The 23,897-nt window shown below is 43.3% G+C and overlaps 1 protein-coding gene across 4 annotated transcripts; it reads right to left on the bottom strand.

Annotated features, from left to right (window-relative positions):
• Window positions 1-1,746: 1,746 nt before the first annotated feature.
• Window positions 1,747-18,929, bottom strand: TNFAIP3 (TNF alpha induced protein 3). Of its 4 annotated transcripts, none has more exons than XM_083858436.1 (9): window positions 17,851-18,929; window positions 14,311-14,623; window positions 10,132-10,322; window positions 9,759-9,906; window positions 9,404-9,574; window positions 8,481-8,661; window positions 6,110-7,020; window positions 4,035-4,267; window positions 1,747-3,370 (listed from the first exon to the last, which is right to left on the bottom strand). In XM_083858436.1, the coding sequence occupies exons 2-9, from the start codon at window positions 14,606-14,608 to the stop codon at window positions 3,089-3,091; spliced, it is 2,415 nt and encodes an 804-aa protein (XP_083714562.1). In that variant the 5' UTR covers window positions 14,609-14,623; window positions 17,851-18,929; the 3' UTR covers window positions 1,747-3,088. The 4 variants fall into 4 exon arrangements, with proteins under 4 accessions (XP_083714562.1, XP_083714564.1, XP_083714563.1 ...); XM_083858438.1 differs by lacking the exon at window positions 17,851-18,929 and adding an exon at window positions 17,416-17,463; XM_083858437.1 differs by lacking the exon at window positions 17,851-18,929 and adding an exon at window positions 17,265-17,368.
• Between the last annotated feature and the right edge of the window lie 4,968 nt (window positions 18,930-23,897).

Raw genomic sequence — 23,897 nt, 5'->3', positions numbered from 1 at the left:
ATCTTAGCTATTTCTTCCAATCTTAACAATTCTATGATTCTCTACTAGTTTTGCATTTCTGCTAAGAAAAAAATCTCTGGCTATCAAAGGTATGTGTCTTAGAAAAGAGCCTTCTTTTCTAAGTGAAGTGGTCACAAAAAGGGAGTCTCCAAACAAAAGTTCTCTCTTGCAGAACAGGAAGGAAAAATAGAGGAACTTTAAGAGTTGTCTGGGCAAAGAGCAGAAAGCATCAAGAGGGTCAAAATCCCCTTGGGACATAAGGGAAATACCAGAGTATTTTTTTTTAAAAGGCCCCACTAACTTTAATGTTCCCACACAAGTAAATCACAAGAGACAGACTGGGCACTCATTTACATGGGAACTTCAGAATGAGACCAGCCTCATGTGACACAAAGCTTATGAGTAATTGGCCCAGAAAACAGCAGAGAAAAATCAGTAGGATCTGGGGCATTCAATCTGAAATCCTTCCTCTCGGCAGAAGTTGTAATTAACAGCAAGTGGAGTAAATCAGCCTCCTGACACTGAGGGTGTCATGATGGAGATGTTGTCCTTTCAGTGAGCAGAGACTGGTGGCTGCTGAGAGTGGATGCCTTGAGCTGCCTCTATCTCCTGCTGCCTGGCAGCAGACATCCCTCCCAATCTTTGCCTGCACTTTCACCACTGAGGTGCCTGGTGCAAAGTTCAATAAATTTTAGGGACATGTGAGTTGCATGAGTTGTAGAGGGGTAAGATGGGTGCTGGTCAACTGAGTGAGATTTTGTAAAATATGCTGTAGAGATGGGGTTGGTAAATCCAGCAGGCTCTGATCTGAGGGGCATATGATTGTATGCTCTAAAGGCAGAGGCAAGCTCTGTGAGTGCAGAGGAAACTGGGCTATGGATTAAAGATTTAACCAGGACAGACAGCAACTGAGCTGAGAGGTCAGCCTCTTAGGAAAGTGTCCTCGACTGCACAGGAATATTTGCAGCCTTGACTCGCCATGATAGTGTACAGTATTGCCTGTCTAGGCAGAGGTCTGAAACACTTGAGTGCCAGTAGAGGAGTTACAGTGCAGAAATCTCCTGGCAGGAAGGCTTGGTTAGGCTGAGCTTGAGATGAGAAGAAAACCCTGCTTTCATGTAGTTTTTCAAACAGCAGTTGGCAACTTGCTCTTCATGAGCTACTGAGCAACGCTGACGCCAAGGCTTCCTTGCTGTCTCTGGCAGAGGGAAGGTTGTAGGCCTGGTCTGTGCCTTTGAGGCTGCACACACAGCTGTGTTGAGGCTGAGATCATGTGCTGTCATCACCACCTCCCACGGTGGCACTCAAGCACCACTTGCTGGGAATTCCTGAAATATTGGATGGACTAACACAGAAAGCCAAAACAAGTCAGTGTAGCTTAGGTTTTGTTGCAGTCTGCTCCTGCACCATCCATCCTCTCCCACACTCATTCTTCTGGGGACTGAAAATACTCTGCACCCACAGGAGCCAAGTCCTTATGCCCAGGTATTTCAACAGAACCAAGAGCCCTCCCTGAGAGAACACCCACTTTAGAGCAGGTTATCACCTCTTCAAAGCACTTGGCTATATCATCTGTACCAGGGAGCAGTAACATGCTGAACGGTAGTACTGAACAGGAAGGCTTCCTTCAAGGGGCGTCCCATCCTCAACTGTGCTCTCTTGCATAGATATAAAAATAACAAATTCAATCCTTCAATAATTTATTTCTTTATACCAGGGAAAGTTTTTCAATTATACATTTATGTTTATAACTTTCAACACTAGAGTAAATATATGTAAAAAAAAAATCCTAGCTGTGCAAATTTCAAATTGCATTGTTTCAAATAATATAAATATTTCAATAAAACATATGTTCACATTAAGGTTCACAAAATATATAAAATTTAACAGAAATAAGTAATGAATTTTTTTTTCTTTTTAGAAACTGTTTTTTTTAGTAACTAGAAAAAGATTCTGAACTTGAGAAGCAAGTTAGAAGAGGTATCCTAAGAGGTACCTCCAAAATCATAGCAGCAAAACAGATGCTGAAAACATAAAAGGTGTAAAAGGAGAAGAGAGAAGCAGGTAACAGGCACAGTGGTAAAGCTGAGGTTGCAAAAGAAAGTATTGCAGACTGAGAAGTGGATGCATAAACTTCAGGAGTAAAATCTTAACCCTGAAGCTCCCAGCTGTTTGCATGGTAAGGATAACAGAAAGTGTGACAGAAATGGGGAGGAAGGGTATGAACAGCATGCACATACTCCTGACAGTTGCAGTGCAAGAGAGACAAGAGTCAATCTTGTTTCAGAAGTGAAGACAAAGGCTTTGGGGTTTTTCTTGTCTGTTGGAGGTAATTCCTTCCACACAAGTGGGAAATGGCAGGATGCATTTTCCCCATCACATGCATTTCTTCTGTAACTTCTGTCTTTCCAGCTGTCTTGGGATCTGGGAAAGGATCTAAATGCTGGTTAGGTTAAGCATGTTAAAGGAGCAAAACGGCGGTCATCTTGTTTGTGGCTGTGGTTTGCTGAGGGCTCTGCAAACACAGAACTGCTTGCTGTTACCACCCTAAATGCCCACGGGAGCTCCTGCCCTGGAGAGTTCTGTAAGAACAGCAAGGACACAGGCAAACCAAACCACTTTTCTTCAGATGTCAACTGGAAGTTGCATCAGTCTGTCCTGGGTAATCCCATTCAGGAAAGACTTGCCCCTGGCTGATGTATGGAAGCATAAAAAGGTCCTGCACCTTGACGGTAGACATGGCTCCTTGACTGGGAGAGGGGAGGTATTGAGCAAGAGGCAGAACTGGGAAGTTCTTTGGATTCAAATGCTTCACACTTCCTCCTGGGAAGTCCAAGAATTAAATATGGAATTGTAGGAGCTTAGTCATGAATGAGAGCTCTGTGCAGAAGGCAATGTGACCTTCTCAGCAGTCCTTGTATGCAGTGTTTAGAGGAAGTAGAAATTTATTCCCATTCTTGGGAATAAATATGATCTGAGCAGAGAGCTTATGTTTCTGCCCACCCTCCCACTCCCAGGACTGTTAAGTGTTTTGGACATAGCACCATTTCAGTGAAGGAAGTAGCTGGTATTGCTTTCTTGTTCCCCACTAGCCATAGATCTGTTTGAACTGGAAGCATTCATTGCAGTAGCCGTTGCACTTGGCATTGCCATAGTGATCACAGGCAGGGGCTCGGCAGCGTTGCTTGGGAGGCTCCTGTGCCATTGGCTCCCTGGCACTCCCCGACGGTGACAGCTGAGCGAGGCGCCGGCACTCCGGGCACAGGTCATCACTTCTGCAGCCCAGGTTGTTTCTACACGAAGCCACAGCACACTGTCTCTTCTGAGAACTCACTGCTGATCGCTGCACATCTCTGTGCTGTCCTGTTCTCTTGAAAAATATTAAAACACATTGTCAGTCGGTGTGCTGGCAGCACAAAGGACTTTTCATTTCCTTTTTACTCTGCTCGTGGTTTGTATAGGTAACCACTTGGGGATTGTTCAGAGGCACTTCTACAAAGTACAATACCAAGAGCCAAGTCGAGTTTTACCCAAGAAAATCACAAATGCTGTCATTTCTTAGGAAAAAATATTGGTCTTTTCGTCTTTGACAATCCTCAACTCTAAAAGGACCAAAACAAACCAAATTTAAAAAAGTCTTATCTGGAACAAAGGTAATCTGTGATGGACTCAATCAAAAATGCAACTTGAACCCCTTGACAGAGTTGCACAGCTCTAAGCGTAAGAATGAAAATCCCTCCCCAGTCAACAAAACAACTTAGCTGTTGGTCCAGTTGCTTCCACTGATATTGCTGGCAAAATCCCAGCTGAGGTAAAACTGAGCATGGCCATGACAACCTTAAACTGAGTGCTGCTTTTTACAAGTGCTGCTCAACTGCAGCAGAAAAAAATCATGAAGTGCTCTGCACTTGTCTTTCCATGATAGTTAAGATGCAGTCATTTGAGGATTTTCTAGTATGGATCCCAAGTTGTTCCCACAAGAGAAAAACACGCAGCGATAAACAAGAGGAAGATTTTGAGAAGTTCACGCTTACTTCTGACTGTCTCACCAGCTGTTCTTCTGTCCTTCTGGCTTCTTGGAACCGCTGGTTCTGGGCTATAATGAAGCAGTTCTGGCAGTACCCCTCGAGCATTGTGCTGCCCAGGGTGCCGCAGTCACGCCGCTGGCAGGACACGGTGTTACGGAAGCCAGCAGCGGAGCTCCCTGTCTGATCTGCTGCTGAAGACTTCCTCTGAGATCTCCTCTGGTGGCGTAGCAAAACACTGTCTATAATGCAAAGCATGAACAGGAGCCATTTGAATGTGCCCAATAGACCTGATGACCCAAAGCAGCTATAGAAAGCCCCCCACTTTAAAAATTAAAATAAATTAAAAAGATAACTAGCCTCAAACTTGGGTTTTTGACAATCCTAAGATCCCCCCCAGATGGTACACCTTTCTTCATGTTACATAAGTAAGTGTGTTAATGCAGCCTGATAAGTTGTTGAAACAGATAATTTGGGAAAAACTTGCCCTAAGTGGGAAACCCACAGAAGTGAAGACAAATTTCACCTTTGACTTCACTTTGACTGTCATCTGTGACCTATGCGTTTCAGCCTCCCCCATTTCAGTCACATCAGATAACTGAAGTACAGTGGTACAAAGCTTAAAGGGAAAAAGTGCATTATACTTTTTAGTCTCATGAAGCAATCATATTCCACAATCAGAAGGCAAAAAAAATTCATTGTGAGCAATGCTGGAAAATAAGGTATTGCAAGCTGGTATAGAAGTTCCCTAATCTGAACACATGTGGAAAGATCATTGTTGTGAAAGATGTCTCTGCCAACGGCAGGGGGGTTGAATCTGATGATTTTTAAAGGTCCCTTCTAACCCAGCCTATTCCATGTTTCTTTATTTATATTGGCAAACTTATCAGCAATGAAATAGTCTGAAGAGATAAGTAATAATTCTCTCACATATGCCTTTCAGGCTCTATATCTAAAGGCTCTTTACCTATGAAACAGTGCAGTAGCATGAAAGATGAAGATTTCATGCTGTGATTTATTCACGGACTATTGCCTTTTTGAAGGCCAGTCTTTAAATACTCGTGCATGCACACACAGGGTAGATTTCAAGGACACCAAGGAAGATTTCAAGGCAGAGTATAACAACACACTCCTAAGTTACCCCAAAAATACAAGCTAAGTATCTACAGTCAACTTCTACTTGCTCTGCTTGTCAAGGCAACTACAGTGGTTACTCCAGAGCATTATACCTGTTACATCTAGAACAGATAGAGATCTACAGATTCTTCAAGGCTTTTTAAACACCTTGCTAACATAACTGATTTTCAGTACCTTCCATACATTTACAGCATTTCCCTCACTGACCTCTACAACTTGTCTAGCTGTGAAGAAAATTCATACCAAACCATGATTGCAGTAGATGATGGGAAGGTATCAAAAGCCATCCCCTACCGAGTTGATTTTGCTTCCATCAAAGGTGAAAGGAAGTTTTACAAGAGATTTCACAGATTCCTCACACTGCTGCCATGTGCCCCTTTATGGTATACTGGTTTTGGTCTGGGGTAAAGTTAATTTTCTTCACAGTGGCTGGTATGGGGCTGTGTTTTGGATTTGGGCTGAGCCCAAGGCTGGTAATATTGAGATGTTTTTGTTATTATTGAGCAGGGCTTACACAGAGCGAAGGCCTGTTTTGCTTTTCACACTACCCTGCTGGCAAGGGTGCTGGGGAGGTTGGGAGAAGACACAGCTTGAACACCTGCCTGTCCATGGCAAGCAATAAATCAATTCTTCATTTTGCTTTGCTTGTGTACACAGTTATTGCTTTTCCTATTAAACTCTCTTTATCCCAAGCCATGAGTTCTCCAGCTTTTATGCTTCCGATTCTCTACCTAAGCCCACTGGTGTGAGAGTGAGTGAGCAGCTGTGTGGGGCTTGGTTGCTGGCTGGGGTTAAACCACGACAATGGGATAATAACAGAAAGAAAATCATCTTCCCTTCACACATTACCCCCTACCCTTTTATCAACCAGTACACACAGAACTTGACAGTTCAAGGAGGCTGATCTACAGCCACAGTGTGTCAAAGCTCACTCCATTTCCACTTACCATGGTTTTCCCTGTACTCAAAGAAACACAGCGTGCAAAAGCCTTCATTTTGTGATGTCCCAAAAAACTTGCAGCCAGGTTTCCTACAGAGGTTGCCTCCCCTATTCTCCTGGGGAGGCAGTGCTGGTGGTGGGGGCTCCTTGCGATGGCTGTTGGGAGCCTGTTGGCAGGAGTGCTGGTGGAGGATCTGTGAGATCTGGGATGGGTCAGATGTTGATCTCTGGTGGCAGGCGGGCAGGAAAGCAGGACTGCCATTTGGGGACTGCTCTGTAGACCTTTTGAAGCAAGTGCTGCATATACCATTGAAGGTCCTCTTGGCCTTTTGACGGCACATTTTGCATGTGGCATAGTCCAAGTGTCTCTGGTCATCCAAGTTGTTGCAGGGACTGAGCTGTCTGGAGTTGTAGCAGCGTTCACACAGTCCATTGTGTTGCACATTCAATGTGAAGGGGCAGTCTGGGGTCCTGCACTTCATGGCTGTGGTTTCACTGTACAGAAAAAGACTCGGAGCGGTGGGAGGTGCAGAGCGAGGCTCTGTTACAGGCCCTTCAGATGTCCATCCCCCAGGTTCACAAACATCCCCACGGGAGGAGCCTGACCCAGGTGCCTTCAGCTTCTCAGGTGCTGCTTTGAAAGTCTGCTTTCTTCCTTTGTTTCCTTGGGACTTTTGCTCAAAGCATTCATGGCAGTAGGGCTGGGTGTTCACAGACATGTAGAAAGGGCAATTTGGCGTTTCACATTTCATCTGTAAGAGGGAGAGCTGGGAAAGTGACAGTTCCTGTCTGTTCCTGGAACATGTCTCTCTTCTAGCAGGTTCAGCATTCTCCTGCCACTTCTTGTATTCATGCTGTACCAGTTGAAAGTAATCCTCCACAAGGTTTATTTCTTTGGGTAGGTTGCCTTCATCTAACCTGACAGCCAAAAAAGGAAGATTGCATCAGTGGTTGAAAAGAGCAGATGGTGGATGTGGAAGCAAATACAAACAATGTGGGAAGGAAATGTAGATTTAATGCACATCCATATTACTCAGAGAGAAGATCTGGAATGTTACACTGTTGCCATAAATGGAAATAATTTTAAAAGCAGGTGTTCAGTGATAGAGACTTCCACATCTGAAATAAATGTCCCGACACAATGCTAAACCAAAGCACTCTTAAAAGGCTTTGCTAGGTGAGAGTTTTCTATCTAAGAGGTGTTTGCACAAAGCATACAGGTAATCTCTCAGAAGCAGAAAGTCCCCCAAATGTTGAATTACTCTGAGGACCAGTGCTCAGTTGAGCAGAGGTTAGAGCAAAAGACCCCCTTCTTCACCAACCTACACTAACAACAAGCCCTTCCTACAGTGGGCTCAGCATTTCATGATACAGTTTATTATGAAGTCTGCTCCTGGTTCTGCCCTGTTGGGTCTGTATCCACCAGCAGAATTCCTCTAACTGTGAGGCTTCAGTGTGGTGCATGCAATGCTAGCATCCATCACACCATCCTTACTCTTCCTTCAGCTGTAGGGAACACCCTACACTGGAGCTTCACCATGACACAGTTGGCAGGATGAGGAGCTAACATTTCTGGCAATACTCCAGAACACATTTAGGCAGAGCAACAGGGGAAGCTCAAGTGCTACCTTTTACATGTGCATATGTCCTTCAGATAGAAGGACTTCAATTTTCAAGGCCCCTACATCAGAACCAGCCAACAGCATAAAGATTTCTTTCCGTGTGGTAGTGGAAGCAAAAACAGGGGATACAGGGAATTACTTCGCTCTGTCAGTTGTAAGGGGACTGGTTGGGTATCACTGCCAGTGTCCACTGAATATGAGAAGCTGATGGGTGCTGCCAGCTGCTCCCTGCATGTTACTGATGCTTGACCATCAGGGGGACAAGCAGAGACGCCGGTTCCTCCAATGGCCACAGCTTCCAGCCTACTGCCACACAGAACAGCCCAGGGTGTTGAGGCATCTATGCTCAGAACATACTGCCAACTACTTTCCCCAGGGCAGCCAAAATTACACCAACTGCCCATTATGCAATGTGCCCTTACACAAAGCACAAGAGCTTAGGCTAACTAGTTCCTGCATTTAACTACTTTTCAGCCGCCCTCCTACGTAATCCACAAATCAGTGAAACTGATCAAATAGATTTCTTCTTCTAAAATGCTAATTTCAGTTTGCTAAGGCTGAATACATTTTTGCCCCTAAATTTGAGACTGGCCTCAGCTCATACCACTTCAAAACACGCCAAAATATTATATTTTCAGGTAGTAACCACACTGGCCACGTAGGAAGGAAGGAAAAACCAAAAGAACACACTGGGCTGCCCAGCTTGACCCACCTCTGTAAACAAGATAACTTTGAGGAAAAAGGAATGACACTCACTTTGCAGCATTAATTAGATGAGTTGTACCATGATCCCAGCCTTGCACTGGAATTTCTATCACTATCAAGTACTCTCTTAGCAGCTGCTCTTTCTCTCTCTCTTCTGCATCTGTCAGAAAGTGCACATTCAAATCTTCAAATCTGCCTTGTTCGCTGGTGACCAGAGGGACAGCCCGGATTTCTGTGGAGAAACAAGATGGATTAACACATACACACACACACATATATATATGTATATTCACAAGCACATAAACAGCCAGTTAGGAATAACCATAAAATGCAACACATGGAGATATCACCACTAAATTTTTGAGAGTGGAGAACAGCTGGGCAGAGCAATCAGTTTCTATATGGTACCACTGGGGGAGGTCGCAGGCACAGCTATATCACAAACTTAGCCCCATCCCACAGTAGTTTATGTCCCCACAGCAACTATCTTCTCCATGTGAACAGGACTGTAGATATTTGTTTGTTATGCCTTTTGGTGGGATGATGCTGTAACCTGAACCTAGAGAACTGCTGTCCACTCAGAAGAGATGCATTAAAAATAGTAAAGCATATATTTCATTATTGCTGCCAGGCAGTGATACCGTGCTATGAGACTGCATCCTTCAAAGCTTCTTCTCTTACAATATGGAAAGAAGGCCAGAACACAATAAAGCAGAGGCTACCCTTTGACCAATTCCAGCCTGCAAGCAGGTGAGTTGCTCTCTACTTTCAGCCAATATCTTGAAGGTAACATTTAGTTTCTACTCAGATTCACAGACAAAGCTCTTTCTGCTCACATTTTAAGAATATATTTTAGATGAACCTTATTTAACTTTAAAAATGCAAATCTAAACCAGATCATATTTCAACTGCTTTGTTAGCACAGTGGTTTTGAAGAAGGAAAACAAATACCAAACGAGGTACTTGAAAAATACCTGGCCCGCTGTCTTTCAGAGTCACCAGTGGTGTAAAATGCATGTTGTCATAGCCAAGCACAATTGGGTATCTGTAGCATTCTTCAGCTGGCCATAGGAGAGGCAAGTAAACACCACCAACATTCAGAGGTGCAAAACTGGAGCCTGACTCTAAACTTCTAACCACTTTATCTGCATAAAGAAGAAAAAGAAAACACAAATAAGTATGTGCTATAGGCAAGAGAAAATGTATGCTGGGGGTTTTAGAATAATTGCTTAAAATACCGTGTTCTGAAATGCATCTACCTGAAAACAACAGCTGTTGACTAACACAGCACAAGAGTAACACAGTGGGATGACTGGCCAGGCAACTCACCTGCAAGAACAATGACTGGCCTTCTGAGGATGTTAGCAAGGATGAAGATGTGGATTTCTTCCAGTGCATTATAGGGAAGCCTGTTTCGAGCCCCAGATATTTCTGGGGAGGTCATTTCAATGAGGTATTCCCACTCCTCCTCCCAATTCTGAGGAAAGAAACAGCTGTCACCAATTGTTCAGAGACATGGAGGTCAGGAATCAGCTGCAGCACAGCAGCACTCAAATAATCACATTTTCCCATTTCCTCCAAAGGAAGACTATTTCTGCTTTCCATTAATGACAGAATCCATGACGCCACAAAGCACACAGAATCAGCAAGGCAACACTGGTGAGCACTCAGAAAACAGCACCATTCCCTCAAGCTGCCTTACCCGGGTATCATAGTGGAGTCCCGTTTCTACAAACTCCTGGGATTTAACAGCCTCCCGCTGCCAGCGGAGCTTGAAGTTCCGTGTGTCAATCTCCCTGAGAGCACTAAACAATGTTTTTCTTAAGACAAGGTCGATATCTTCAATACCCCACATGTACTGTGATGCAGCATGCATAAGACAATTTCCATCACCTGCAAAAAAAAAAAGAGTGCATTATTTTCAAATGGCCACTTAAATAAAATGCCACAAGCCCATGGGATGTAGAATCACACTGCACATACACATATTCCCTGTGCACTTCTCTCTAAGCCTCAGACAGAAGAGTTGTAAAGAAGGAGACCAGAGTACCAGCCCAAGTTAAGCTGTCATCCAGAAATGCCCCTTACCTATCTTACTTTGACTGATATCACGAACTAAATTTTGGGGTCAACTACAAATGTCAAACACAGCTGAAATACAACACAACAAAGGCATCTTAAAATTACAAAAAAAGATGTAAATTTCCCTTATTGGTGTTTATACAAATACACACCCAATGGCATGAGGTTGAGATAATGGAAGCCATTAAGAAAATATTATACTAACATCAAGCCTCACATCCCCTGATGAGCACTCCTTGGCACTTGGCTGTGCTTGATGGAGGAATTATATTAAAAAAGGAGACAGAAAGGGAATGACAGGTGATTTATGTAAAGCAATCATAAGAACACCTCTGGCCTTCCTCTCAGAAATGATAGTGTGTTGGGTTGTTACATATATATTATTTAGGGGGCTGTTTTTTAAACTACAAAATTAAAACTAATTAAATGAAAAACAGTGATTTGATTTTTATTTACACAATCTCTTGGCATTGGAAAATTCCTCTTTACAGGTAGGAAGGATTGTGATATTCTGCAGTTTCAGAGGGGAAATTGAGACTCGGAGAAGATAACTAACTAAAAGGTGTGACAAAAAATACATCTATGTCTGGGTTTCAAATTCTATCTCTAGCCATCTTCTTCAAAATGGGATGTATCCCCTGAAAGGGAGACATCAAGAATCATTACTGTCACGTCCTCAGATGCAAAACTAGGTTTGATGTTTACCACAGTGGTAAACAGATTAACCCAATGCTAAGAAACCACAGCAATTTTCTTGGAATAGAAGACATAAACCCTGGTAAAGCTACCAGATTTTTCTCACGTGAAAAAAACCCAAACAAACCCACCCAAAGAGCTCCCACAAAGAATTAAACCCAGTTTGCCACACACATTATGAGTTCAATTACACCATTTGTGAACACTTTTGCTACTTATTCTGTGAAACTGCAGAGAAAAGCTTACAACAGACTCCAGTTCCTGAATAAGATATAATTTGCAATCTACTCAATGCTTCATAAATTGTTATGGGATTGGTGCATATCAGGTTCCCGCAACTGCCTTCTATTTTCTGAATGCTGTCTTGCAAAGCTTACTTCAGTTCTGCAGGCTGCTTACTTGAGCTCAAAAATCAGGGAACAACCAAGAAGACAGAAAAACTGACTGGGTTTTCTTCTGACCAAGAAAGATGACATATTAATCCCATTAAAATTTTCCCTTTGCAAAATCTAGAGCAAAGATAAGATTAAATTTTTTCTCTCTCTGAGAGCTCACTTTCGGTTCTTTATTTAGAAGCACTGCCCAAAATTCCTTACACAGCACTTGGAATTCCCCTACACCGTTTGACTAGCAATTGAGCAACAGTTGTACTTTTTGTTCTGCGGGTGCAGCGTGGCCTCCCTCGGACTTTCCCAGGGGGTGTGGCTGGGCGAGCTGGAATGAATGCCAATTCATTATACAAGTGAAATCTCTACAGCCAATAGATGCTGGAATTTTTAAATTAAAAAAAAAAAAAAAGAAAAAAAGAAAAAAGCCAAACAGTTTCGATTTTTGTACCTCCTACTGCTTTCCTTCTATCATCCATTCAGATGTCTGCAAAGAAATATGTGGTGATTCAAACCAGCTTTTTTAATTAAGAAAACCCCACCACTCCACAGTCACAAACATATTAGGTAAAATACACATCAAAAGATCCTGTAGGAGATACTTTCTCTGTTTTCAACAACTACAACCTTAATCAGAAAAAACCCCAGAATTTTCTGAAGAAAGCCCAATGTTGACTGAGAGAACTAACATATTCCTCCCACATCAATCGATTAAGCAGCTAAATGTTTAAAAAATATTTTTCATACCAGAAGAAAGGGAGAAAAAAAATAAAGTTGTTTTCTGGGATAATACAAGGCTTCTCCAGGCTTCTGCACTTCTTTCAGAGATTCTCTCCTACAGTCCAACCTACCCTCTTTCTCCTGCAAAGGTCTTTCAATGCAACTATTTTGCATAACCCACAGGTTTCCAAAGCCACTCCTACTCATGCACTTAATGACCCTGAAGCACTGAACTGAAGCCAAGTTCTTTGTGTGCTCAGTGTATGAGGAGACCACAAACCTTGCTTTACCTTCCCTCAACCAGCCCTAATATTTCAGCATCTCGTCTATTGGTACGCCTCTCATGGGTGGGATCCAAGTCCACACTACTCCCACGTGTAACACTGGCCGATGGTCATGAGACAAAGAAGGAGGTCAGTGCTGCTGAATGTGATATGGTCACCAACAAGGGTCTGTCCAGGCAGCATTAATCCCTGCAGGATTTGTACTGACTGGAAATGGGGGATCCTAAAATGGTTACTCTTTGCCCTGGACAAAAATTGTACACATTGTCCATTTTCCTAGAAAATCTGTTTGAGTGAAATTTTTAAGACGCGACACTTGGAGTGATGTTACCCTCCCAGTACCTGCAAAGCACTGCCTGCCCCAGCTGCACCTCTGGTCCTTCCAAAGCTCAACATTCCATGACTTCTGTGCACACCCCTAATTGCAGTCATGAGAATTTTACACCAATTCAGAGGCAGCCCAAAAAGCCCACCAGAAGGTCAGCACCTCTAGAACAGTTACAGACACACACATCACTATCAGGCTTTGGGTTGGGAAGATAAGGGCAATGTGTATACCAGCAGATATGAAAAGAAGCAGACACAGAACACAACATGGACTTCAACAATGCTGCAGGTCCACTACATCCAGTGTTTCTATAACTGCTGTGATCTGTTCCTTGAGCAAAGAAATATGCTTTTTTCACCTTCTTAAAGTCCTCACTGTCCCAGTCTGTTCCTCCTGGTTAGGGGCAACCTGTGCTGTAAGGAATCCTGAGTCTAAGTTTGCAGCTGTGTGACTATAAGTCATAGCCATTACCAAATCTTTCCTCCACTGAATGTGAAATGCCCAGTGACTCTTACAGTCATGTGCCAAGGTTTCCTGCTCAAGACTGTGGACAAACATAACCTGTTCAGGAAATCTTGGCACTACTGCCGTGCTTTTCCTTTGTAGCACCTGATGCAATACACACACACAGAGTAATAAAAAAGCCAAGTCCTGAAACCAGCAATGACTGTTGAAAGAAAAGGACACTGCAAAATTTGTGTTGCACAAAGATGGGTGTCATTCACACTCATGGGAGTTACTGGTGGGCCCTGAGGTAAGGCAAGAGTTGAGGATGAGGGGGCAGCTCCAGTGTGGAGCGCTGACTCCAGGGACAGCAGTGTCAGGTTCCTGGGATGCTCCATGTTTTGAGTGCTATTGTCATCACTGTTTGTTAAAGCTGGATCAGCAAGCAAGCATTGCCTGCCAGCTACAACAGCAGGACTTACTGGAGGAATATCAGTTTCTGCTAAATACATATGGGAATGCATCCCTGGCCACTCAAAGCATCCAAAGGCTCCTCTTGCCTGGCATTAAAGGATGTTTGACACTTCTGATGAGGCAGCCGACATGTAGCAGTCAGATTCATGGGAAGGCAATGGGTTCCAAATCAAGTTTCCCTGCCTTGTTCTTGACTCTGAAATGCCACAGGTTACTGACATTATGAAATTATCTATGAAATTTCCATAATATTCACCTACTGTGGTATGGGCAAGAGTCTGCTACAGCCTCAAGGACAGTACATCATGTGGAAAGAATTTTAATTTTCAAAACTAAGATTAAATGGCAGCACATTTTTAAAGCCATGTGCTTCTGTTTCAGTAATGTGAACTCAGACGCTATTAATAAAGATGCTACATTTGTATGACCTGTTTTACTGCGAGTGCAAAGACCTGCTTGTAACTCACCATTAGTCTTCAAAGGAACAAGTCTCCGAACTTCCCTGCACCAGTTGAGCTTCCTCTGGCGCTCCAGTGAAGTCTGGGTAGCCTGGTCAGTCAGGGACTTCTGAAGCGTTTCCCGAAACTGGGGACAAAACTGGCACATTCGGAACATTTCTATGGTGTATCTGTGCATAGTCCTGAAGTGATGAATTATTCCACTGGGAGGTTTGACTAGATCCTCAGGTGTCCTCTCTCTGATCTTCATAGCCTTCAGCATATTGCTCTGATACAAAGCTTGAGGAAGGATGTGCTGGCCAGCCATGTTTCTGGAAGACGTCTGAAATGAAAAAGATCCTTTTATTGGCATGTTAGTGTCCTTCTATCACAGCGTTATCACTTCTGCAGAGACTGAGAAGGCACTTTCAGGTTGGAATTCTGGATGAAGTTTTGCCTAAAACAAGCACAGAGTGGATACAGTCCAACTGAGCCTTTCATAAATAATGTTTTTTAAAGCTCACATTCACAAACTTTTCTGCATTACTCAGATACAGACACTGATCAGCTTATCCCACTCATCTACTGATATAATTTATTGTGATATTAAAGAGGATTTATATATAACTAAGGAAACTGCATCATCACTCAAAGAAAAGCATTGAAATCAAAATAAGGATAAAAGAAGGCAAAATCAAGGGAAGGGAAAATTCTCCTGGAAACTTAACTAAATTATAATTGCACAGTGTAACCCCATATGGACTTGCTGAATTTCAGCATATTTCAAACTCTTGTTTTGATAACATGCCAAAGAAAAAAACAAACCCCAAAAAACGGTTAATGACCATCTCAGATTTCCACAGCCCATACATTCTGAGCAGTGATGGTCAGTAGAGTACAGAAAGAGCCCAAAGAATTGCAAGCTGTGCTAGTTTCAGTCCCATACTTACAGTGGCCAGATATGGTAGATGAGGAATTTGTCACTCGAGGACAGACTTAGGTTACTTTTCTTGAGGCTCTTTGTATTTTGTGAGTGGTAGAGTTGTGGCTCAGAAGTGCTTGTGCCCTGTGTGGGGGTGCAGACTGCAGTGCCGCTATTACTCAGTGGCAAGTCAACAGAGCTGAAAAAGCATTTCCATTTGGCTCAAAACCCCCAGTATATTTCCACAGTAGGACATGTAATGTTTACTGCTCTGCATCCCTTTCTTCAGTAACTCTGGCCTCATGGGGTACAGGAGGTAAATAAAAAGGAAACTCCAAAGAAACTGCTACACTCAATGAAATACTTATTCAGAGGACACTAACTTTGTGGCTAGTTAGAGCCAAATGTACCACATTCCTCAAAAACCCTGTGCACTACAGTAAGATCAAACAATAACCTGTTTTTACAGGGAAAGACTCTCCATGCTGTTCACAAATGTTCTTGCTTTGTTTAAAAACAAAGCAAAATTTGTATCAAGACAAATAAAAGTATGCATGCCTGAACTGTTTTGTGTACAACTAGTCACATTAGGAGAACCCACCATTGTGATTATGAATCTAGGGATAAGTATCAAGCCATATATATGTATCAGTCTCTGGGCATCAAGTACAGGGAAACAAGAAGCAACTAAAAATTGTTTATGCAACTATTAGGAAGTTTTTTCATGGAGGTGGGAGTCAGGAGGCAGGCACAGAGAGAGGAAAAAGAACTCCAGTCTGACAGACTGACCAGGAAGGCATTCCCAGGTCCATGGTGGCAGAAGACCTCTTTTGCACAGAAGGGCTTCAGTACCTCCTTCCCCACAGGGAAACAGTTGTTCTCTCCTCTTTGCCCAGACACTTCCATTGGCAACATCCACCTCCAAATGCCCAAACAAAGCTTTCAAAAAGACCCTCTCAGGGTGAGAGGAACCTCAAACTCCACGTGCCAAGAGCTGACCTCTACAACCTCTCTGAGAACTAGCTGGTGGAGACATGCAATGGACATCCCGACAAGCCCTAAATAGAGGCAGATGAAACAGGCGATGCCACGAAGTCCTACTTTAGGGTGATGTCATTCACACACTCTAAGAGCACCTGGGACCGTGCTCAGAGCTGTCACATCTTACAACATATGGAAAAGCTTTCCTTTAGGTAATAAAGATGATGTATTCTTATCATCCCCCCACCAGCACACAGCCTTTAAATGAAAAGAGCACATTTTCTCATCCACTCTCCTCCCCAGTATAGTTTTACACATGCTATTTATGCAATCCTGTATTCAAATGTACAAATGATTCTAAAAAGGAAATATAAAACCCCCCTTACTAATCCGTATGATAACCACAGTTCTCGTTTGCTCTGAGATGACCAAAATACTGAATTTCTTACTTATGTTAGTAGAAACATTGAGTCAATGGGATTTTTTTTTACACGAATAAAGACTGATCACATGACTAAGCACTACCGGCATGGAGCCTTGAAATGGTTATTTCCAGCTTTAAGCAACAAAAAGTACTGAGTTTACAGAAGCACTTACTGAAACTAACTTACTCGATACTACGTTCTATTTTTTTCCCCCTCCACTCGTGGAAATTACTGTCTGTGCTATTTATTTAGTCATAAATGTCAATCAAGGCAAAAGCCAAGCAACACTTATTTTCAAAATCGATGTTATGAAATAAACAAAACTTAACAGCTCAAACTAGAGACTTAAGGGTAGAAAACTGAGCTACAATTACATTAGTTTATAGTGCTTTGCTGTGTGCTATATTACTTAAACCTTCTGACAAGCAATGACTAGGAATTCCCCAAAAGGAACAGCTGTAAACAATAATTAGAGACAGAATCCTTTCCAAACGTGTAATGCTGAGGATGCTGGGCTCGGTAAAGCTGAATACTGTTCTGAGATCTGCCAATGGTTTCATAAAGTTATTTTCATTTTCTGTCCTCTATCTGGAAAACGGCAATTAATTAACTTCTCCACAAAGTGCTAAAACTTCTAAAACAAACACGCTTAATACCTTTTAAGCTGCCACGGATTTTTCTGCCTGGGTCTTTGCTCGGTACAAACCAAAACACAGTACTATTCTCCACTCAATCAGAGGATGAGGCTCTTTTAAATCCCCCAGGACTAAGTTTACACGGAGTGTTCCGCGTTCTTAGTTCCCTGACCTGCTGCTCCGCTGGAGGCTGGGCACGCAAGGCGGAAAGGACACAACACGGGCCGCCAGCTTCCCAGGAAAAGGAGCTGGGAGCTGCAGGGCGGATTTCCCTAAGGCACTCGCAGCCAGCCCGGCCGCCCCAGCACCGCCGGGCCCCGCGGGGCCGGGACAGGCCGGGCCGGGACGAGCAGGGCGGCACAGCGGGCACAGCGGCACGGCAAGGCCGGGGGCCTCACAGCACAGGGGGTACGGCCAGGGCCAGCACAGGGGCTATGGCCCGGGGCCTCACAGGGGTAGGGCCGGCAGCCAGCACAGGGGTAGGGCCGGGGGCCAGCACAGGGGGTAGGGCCCGGGGCCTCACAGGGGGCACGGCCGAGCCCCGCCGCCAGACCCGCCCGGTCCCGGGGCGCCCTCCTGCTGAAGCGCTGCCCAGAGCGGCGCTCACCTCTCCTCGGCGGGCTCCTCCTCCGGCCGATCCTGCCGCCACTCCTGCTCAGCAGCGAGGCTGAGGCGATGGGACAGAGCCGTGCTCGGGATCCATCCAGCCCCCACGGCGCCGGGGCTCCTTCCTTCCCTTCTCTCCACCCTCTCCCCGCCGGAGCTCCTGCTGCTGCTGCTGCTGCCGCCGCTGCGGAATGAAGGGCTGAGCCCAGCCTCTTGTTTTTTTTCCCTTTCTGTTTAAGCGCCCGGGTGAAAAAAAAAAAAAAAAAAAAAAAAAAAAAGAAGGAGATTGAAAACACAACACAAAAAAACCCCACCGGGGATTTCCACCGGCAGAGCTCAGGGACTTTCCGGGCTGTGACAAGCGCTGCGGCCGCCGCCAGGGGGCGCCGCCGCCGGGCAGCCCCGCCGCCTCCCCGCCCGCCGTGACTCAGCCGAGGGATTTTCGGGAGCCGGGATGTCATTTCTTCCTTCCTTATTCCTTTCCCCCCGGGCAGGGGGTTGCCCATCCCGTCCCGCAGGCCTCGCTCCGCTGACGGGCCGGCCCGGGGCCGCGTCGCTGGCTCCGGAAGAGCTCGGTGTCTGTGCTGTGCCCCGGAGCCCTCCCCGTGTCCGCCAGGCCTGCCCCGCACACGGCCCCGGGCTGCAGGTGCTCCGGTGTGTGTGCCCACATCTCTGCCCCAGAATCCCAGCAGGACATAACGGGGCCCGTCACATGGAAAGTATTGCTCTTCCAGATGGTTTTCAGACCCAAGTTGGTTTTTTTTTTTTTTTTTTTTTTTTTGTTTTTGTTTTTGTTTTTGTTTTGTTTGTTTGTTGTTTTTTTAAGCTTGGATGTGCTCCACAGTTTTGTCTCTGTGTTGTAAGTAAACACAAGTGCCTTTGTTTCTTCAATTAGAGGTTAAGCCGATATGTAACCCCACAATCCAAATAATCTGGCGTTTTTGCCAGGAGATGTTAAATGCACTCTGATCCAGCCCTGCTCGAGGTCAGATTGTTGCAGGTAAAGGGCAAAACCTTGGGCTAAAGCTATCAAGTCAGGGAGATATTAGTGTCTGAATGTGTTTGTAAATTCTTGACTGCAACTAGCAGTTCGTAGGAATCGTTAAATTTAATCATCGTAAACAATTAAAGCACGCCTTCAAACAATGTGCTAGTATCTGCTCAGTGAAATAACTGACTCAATAAACCCCCAATATTTAAGGCCTGTCAATATGATTTATGGATGGGATTTATGCTGGGAAAGGGGCTATTCGCTCAACAGCCTTACAATCTGAAGGGACTCAGAAATTAAATACAGTGCAACAAAGTTTCTTGCAGTATGCAAAGACTTCATCTTCCCAGATGATGAGCTCCTCCTGCCTGTTCCTGAGTGTCCACTCCTCCCACTGGCTGGATGAGAAGCCAGGGTTGCTGCACACTTTGATACCAGGTCTTAAATATAGACTCCTTCAGAGAACAGGTGGATTTTGGCAGAGTTCAGCTTTGAACTCCTTCACCACACCTCCACTAGCACCAGCTGGCTCAGATCATGTGCTTGTGTCACCCAGCAGGGTTGTGTGGAAACATGATCCTTCCCAGGCTTTACAGGCTGTGCTGGCTCTGCACAGCAGGCCAGCCTTCCTTTCTGCCTCTGTTCAAAAAGAAGTCAGTGTATCACTGGAAAAATAATAATCCCTTCCAATTCAATTTCTTTTCCCCCTCTCCTTGGAGAGTTTTCTTTTAAAGATTTTTATGGGTGTGCTTTTTTTTTTTTTTTTTTTTTTTTTTTTTTAATCCCCCTAGTCTCTCTGCTGCCTTGGAAAATACAGTTGGGTAGGAAGGCACTACATTTAGTGATTGGTAGCCCGAGGGGTGGCTAAAATCCAGGGAACTGGATGCCTGAGGGAACTGGGCCTGAGTGATTGCTTGCATAACTAGGGCAGCATCTGTGCTGTGATTTACAGTATATGTTTCTGTCAGCATCCTGCCGTTCCCTTCTCCTGGACTTTTCCCCCTGTCCTCTAATGGGAACTGAAGTAGCAGATTACTGAAGTGATCTGACTAGAGGGAGAAAAAAAAATGTTTTTATCCAAAGCATTTCTCTCACGTGATATGAAGCTCAGCCCCTCACAGAGTTTTACAGAGATTACTTGAAGTGATAGAGGGTTTCACTGTGGAGTAGGAATGATGAGGTAAGGTAGGAAGTAGGGAAAAAAGAGCTGACTTGTACCCTGCTTTGTATAGAAAACTGCAGCAAATAAATTAACAAGTAGTTCTAGCCACAATGGAGATACTGAGACCCAGGAAAACCTGAAAAGGCAACAGCTTATTTTTGTTTTCTAAATGGTAAACACATCTGAATATTAATAACTACTGTTTATACTTTGATAAACTGAAAGTTGATTGGACATTGCTACAGCTGATGTTTGTCAAACAGGTCTGAGCAGGATAGCCGGAATTCATTTGGTCTGAGTTTGCACAGCACAAAGTGAAGTTCTGCCTTGTCAACCATAACTCTTCAGCAATATGGGAATACATTAAAAACGTCAGTAGTTATAGAATGCATGAATATACATTCCTGTTTTCTGAATGGCTCCTGCTTTGTTTTGTTGGGTTTTTTGGTAGTTATACCCTATAGCTTACCTTATCATTTATGGTATAATGCTTATATTTCATGAAATATAAACATATATACATATGTATAAAGTCAAGGAAAATTTTCTTCTTTGAAGTGTGTGTGTAAATATGCACACAGACACACATGTGACTACATACACACAGGTATTTTTAGGTATATATGCATGTCTGTATCTCTTGAGGGAAGAGGGAAGTTCTTGGCATTAAGGACAGAATAAGAAATACTTTAGTTTTCAGCTATCTACATTCTGGTTAAGTGTAAGGGTGAAACAGTCCACCCTTACAAATGGTAATGTTTACATAATCCTAGAGAAAGCTGTCATTGGGAATTGCAGAATATCCATTTTTTGTGAAAATTTAAGTAATCAGTTTTATGCGCATCAATCAATAACAGTTCTTTATTGTACTTAGGAGAAAGAAAAAATCTCTCAAAGCCCCATTTAGCTCTGTATCTCTAAATTATTTTAATTACTTTGCTTGTTTTTACTGTTCAGGAAGGAGTAGCTCACACTCACTAAATTAAACCAAGACCTCAAGAGTGTTCAGAACGCCATTGCCAAACGTTTCAGAGGTTGCACTAGGAAAGACTCATAGTTAAGACAGTAGTCACATAATATTCAATGCTAGGATGACTGGAGTAATATTCATGGATAGTAATATTCAGAGTTTTAATAGTTCAATCATTTGCTGTGCCTCAATATCAGATAATTCTGTAAGAGGCGTGATTCATCTAGAAGGGAGGAAAAGGATCATTAAAGGGAAATCCCTTTTAATGCAACAGCAGTGCTTGAGGTCATGCTTGAGTTCAGCACTTCAGTCTTCCAGGAGCTGTTCTATTGCTTCTTTTCCTGGTGCAGAAGTGATAAGAGCTTGTCAGTGCAAAGGAAAAAGAGGGGGGAAAATCCCCTAAACATCTATCAGACAGAAAGATGGTGCTTATTACTGGATCAAGTAATGACAGTAAAAAAAACCACCTGACAAACCAACCAAAACAAAAAACAAACCAAAAAACCCCCAAATCGTGTCTGCCACTTAGATAGCAAGAGCTGAACAGGTTTTGTGATTTTCTATTATACTTATCTGAATACAGTAAAAGAAACTGCAGATTCCCAAGAAGACTTTTATCAGGGTATACTGACAAGTGACTGTAATGGAAGTAGGGATTCTTATTTATGCCCCAGGGCCAAGGCTTCCTCTGCCTTCTTTGTGTTTTATTTTTTGGTTGTTGTTGTTTGATTTTTTTTTCCCCTTGCATGTGTGTGTGTGTGCTCATTTTCTTCTTCTCTTTAATATCTGTGAAGAAGTGTCAGAAATGAAGGGCCGGAATCGCAGTGGGTTCAAAGAGGCTGAAAGTTCAAATCTTGCCTTAGCCCCTTTTGTTAACCTGAAGGTTAAACTATAGGGGTGGTATTCTCCCATAAAGGCTGGTGAAACAATGTAAAAAATGAACTATGGAGGCAAACACTGGACATTTTTAAGAACAGGTTTCATTACCTGTAAGGGGATTAAGTATGTCATTAACCACAGAGGAGATTGGCCTTAACCATACTTACCTTCTGGTCTGCAGGGAAGTTTCAGCATTGGCTATGAAATGTGTGAAAAAGTGTAAGCAATGATGATAAAATCTTTGTAACTTGTTTTTTATTCCTCTGGTATCTGTTGATACTGCAGCCAGCCTCAGGTCCCCTAAGAACTGCAGACAGAGACTGTATAGCTACATTTGAGACAGCAGCACAACCCAGCATTACTGACTCTCTTCAGTCCTCAGTACAGAGAATTCCAACAAGGCCCCTGCAAGAAGTAAAACGAAGACTAACATTATTTCTGCTTAGGAGAGCAAAGTGATTTCAGTGGATTTTGATGCAGACTCAGACTAGAGTTGTGGCTAAACTGAGGCAGATAATTACAGCAGTAGTAAGCCAAATCAAAGGCCCATCGATCTTATTGACTTTTCTCACAGAGGTTGAGAAGCTGTCCAGAAAAGAGCATAGAAAAAGGCTGGATTGTTCCCAATACCTTTCCATTCTGCACTTTGTCACAGTTTCTTGTGGGATTTGGGGTTGTGGCTTACATTCTGGTACCTCAGTTTCTCAGTTGTTTGGTAAGTTTGTGAATGTTTCTTTCCTCACACTTTTCTGTTATCATGCTTGTTATCTTTGACTGCAGACTCTTTAGAATACAATCTATTCTTGTGTTGTATTTGCTGTACTTTAACACCTAGACACATGGTTATTTACTGTGCAGTGTGGTCCCTGCTTCCAGTGACTTACTATCCGTGTGTAGCAGACTTCATTTAACTGTGAACTACTGCTGTCAGAATCGTCTTTGATTTAGGTTGAGGGTTGTGAGCATAAAACACTGCATAGATAGCGCTGCAGAGGGATAGATTCTGCACAGGGATATCTTTGCTTTCCAAAACTTCCTTAATGCACAGAGCAGTGGCTGGGTTTAGGTAGTGCAAGCCCAATCATTGTAACTTTTAACTTGATCTTTAGGCTGGCATAACTGCTGTGCTGCCAAAATGTCAGTTCACACTACAGCAGAGGACTCTAAAGCAGAGTCTAGTTTTGGAGCTGTTTGCTTCAGCCAGCAGTTCAGCATCCATGAGTCAGCAACTGGTTAACAAATAAAAGCTAAAGATAATGTCTCATGTGAAATCAAGCAGGGACTACTGTTGTTTTCCCTTCTATATTCCTATCTGATGAGATGATCAGCTATTCTAACTTTAGGTATGAAGTAAGCTTTTAGCACAAAGCTATATCCTCTAGGAGTGGATGGAAAGGGTCAAGGAATGCAGTTAGTGAATACTTGCTCACTTAATTAAAGGTCTTACTCCTCTCTCTGCTGTTCCTCGAACAATTTCATCATGTAATGCGTAAATGTAATGGTAAATAAATGCATAATGTAATAGTAAAACTTTCTTAGACAGAACAACCTGCTGTTCAGCAGATTTGCCAGTCTTCCAGATCTTTAGCATTCTGTATTCCTTTCCCAGTGAATTCTTGTTTCACTGGAAGTTCTTTCTCCCAAAATAAAAGCAGTTTGTATAATCTAAATGGAAAAAAAAAAAATAAATTGCAAACTGTTCTAATTTCTTTTACGTATGTCCAATAATATATTTTGTTACTTGTGTTTCCATTTATCAAGCCAGCCTTACACTCTTTAAAATCTTGAAAGCTATCTTGAATTGTGTTTAATTTCCGTGAACTTGGTGCATGCATGAATGAGTGACTATAGAATTCCTTGACAAAATGGGAAAACTGCTGATACTGTTTTCTCTCAAGGTGGAAATATCTCTTCTCAGCAGCTTGCATGGGGGGGTCTAAGTGAATAAAAAGTGACCATGTGAAGGTAATCTTTAGTCATGAATCATAGAGCATGAAGCTTGTCAATCTTTCCCTCTGTAATTTTTGTAGTTTCCCCCACATCATC

This window comes from Zosterops lateralis (genome assembly GCF_965231275.1).
Source record: "Zosterops lateralis genome assembly, chromosome: 3".
NCBI lineage: Eukaryota > Metazoa > Chordata > Aves > Passeriformes > Zosteropidae > Zosterops > Zosterops lateralis.
Note: the sequence above shows the minus strand (reverse complement) of the source record. Positions and strands in the feature narration are given on the sequence as shown.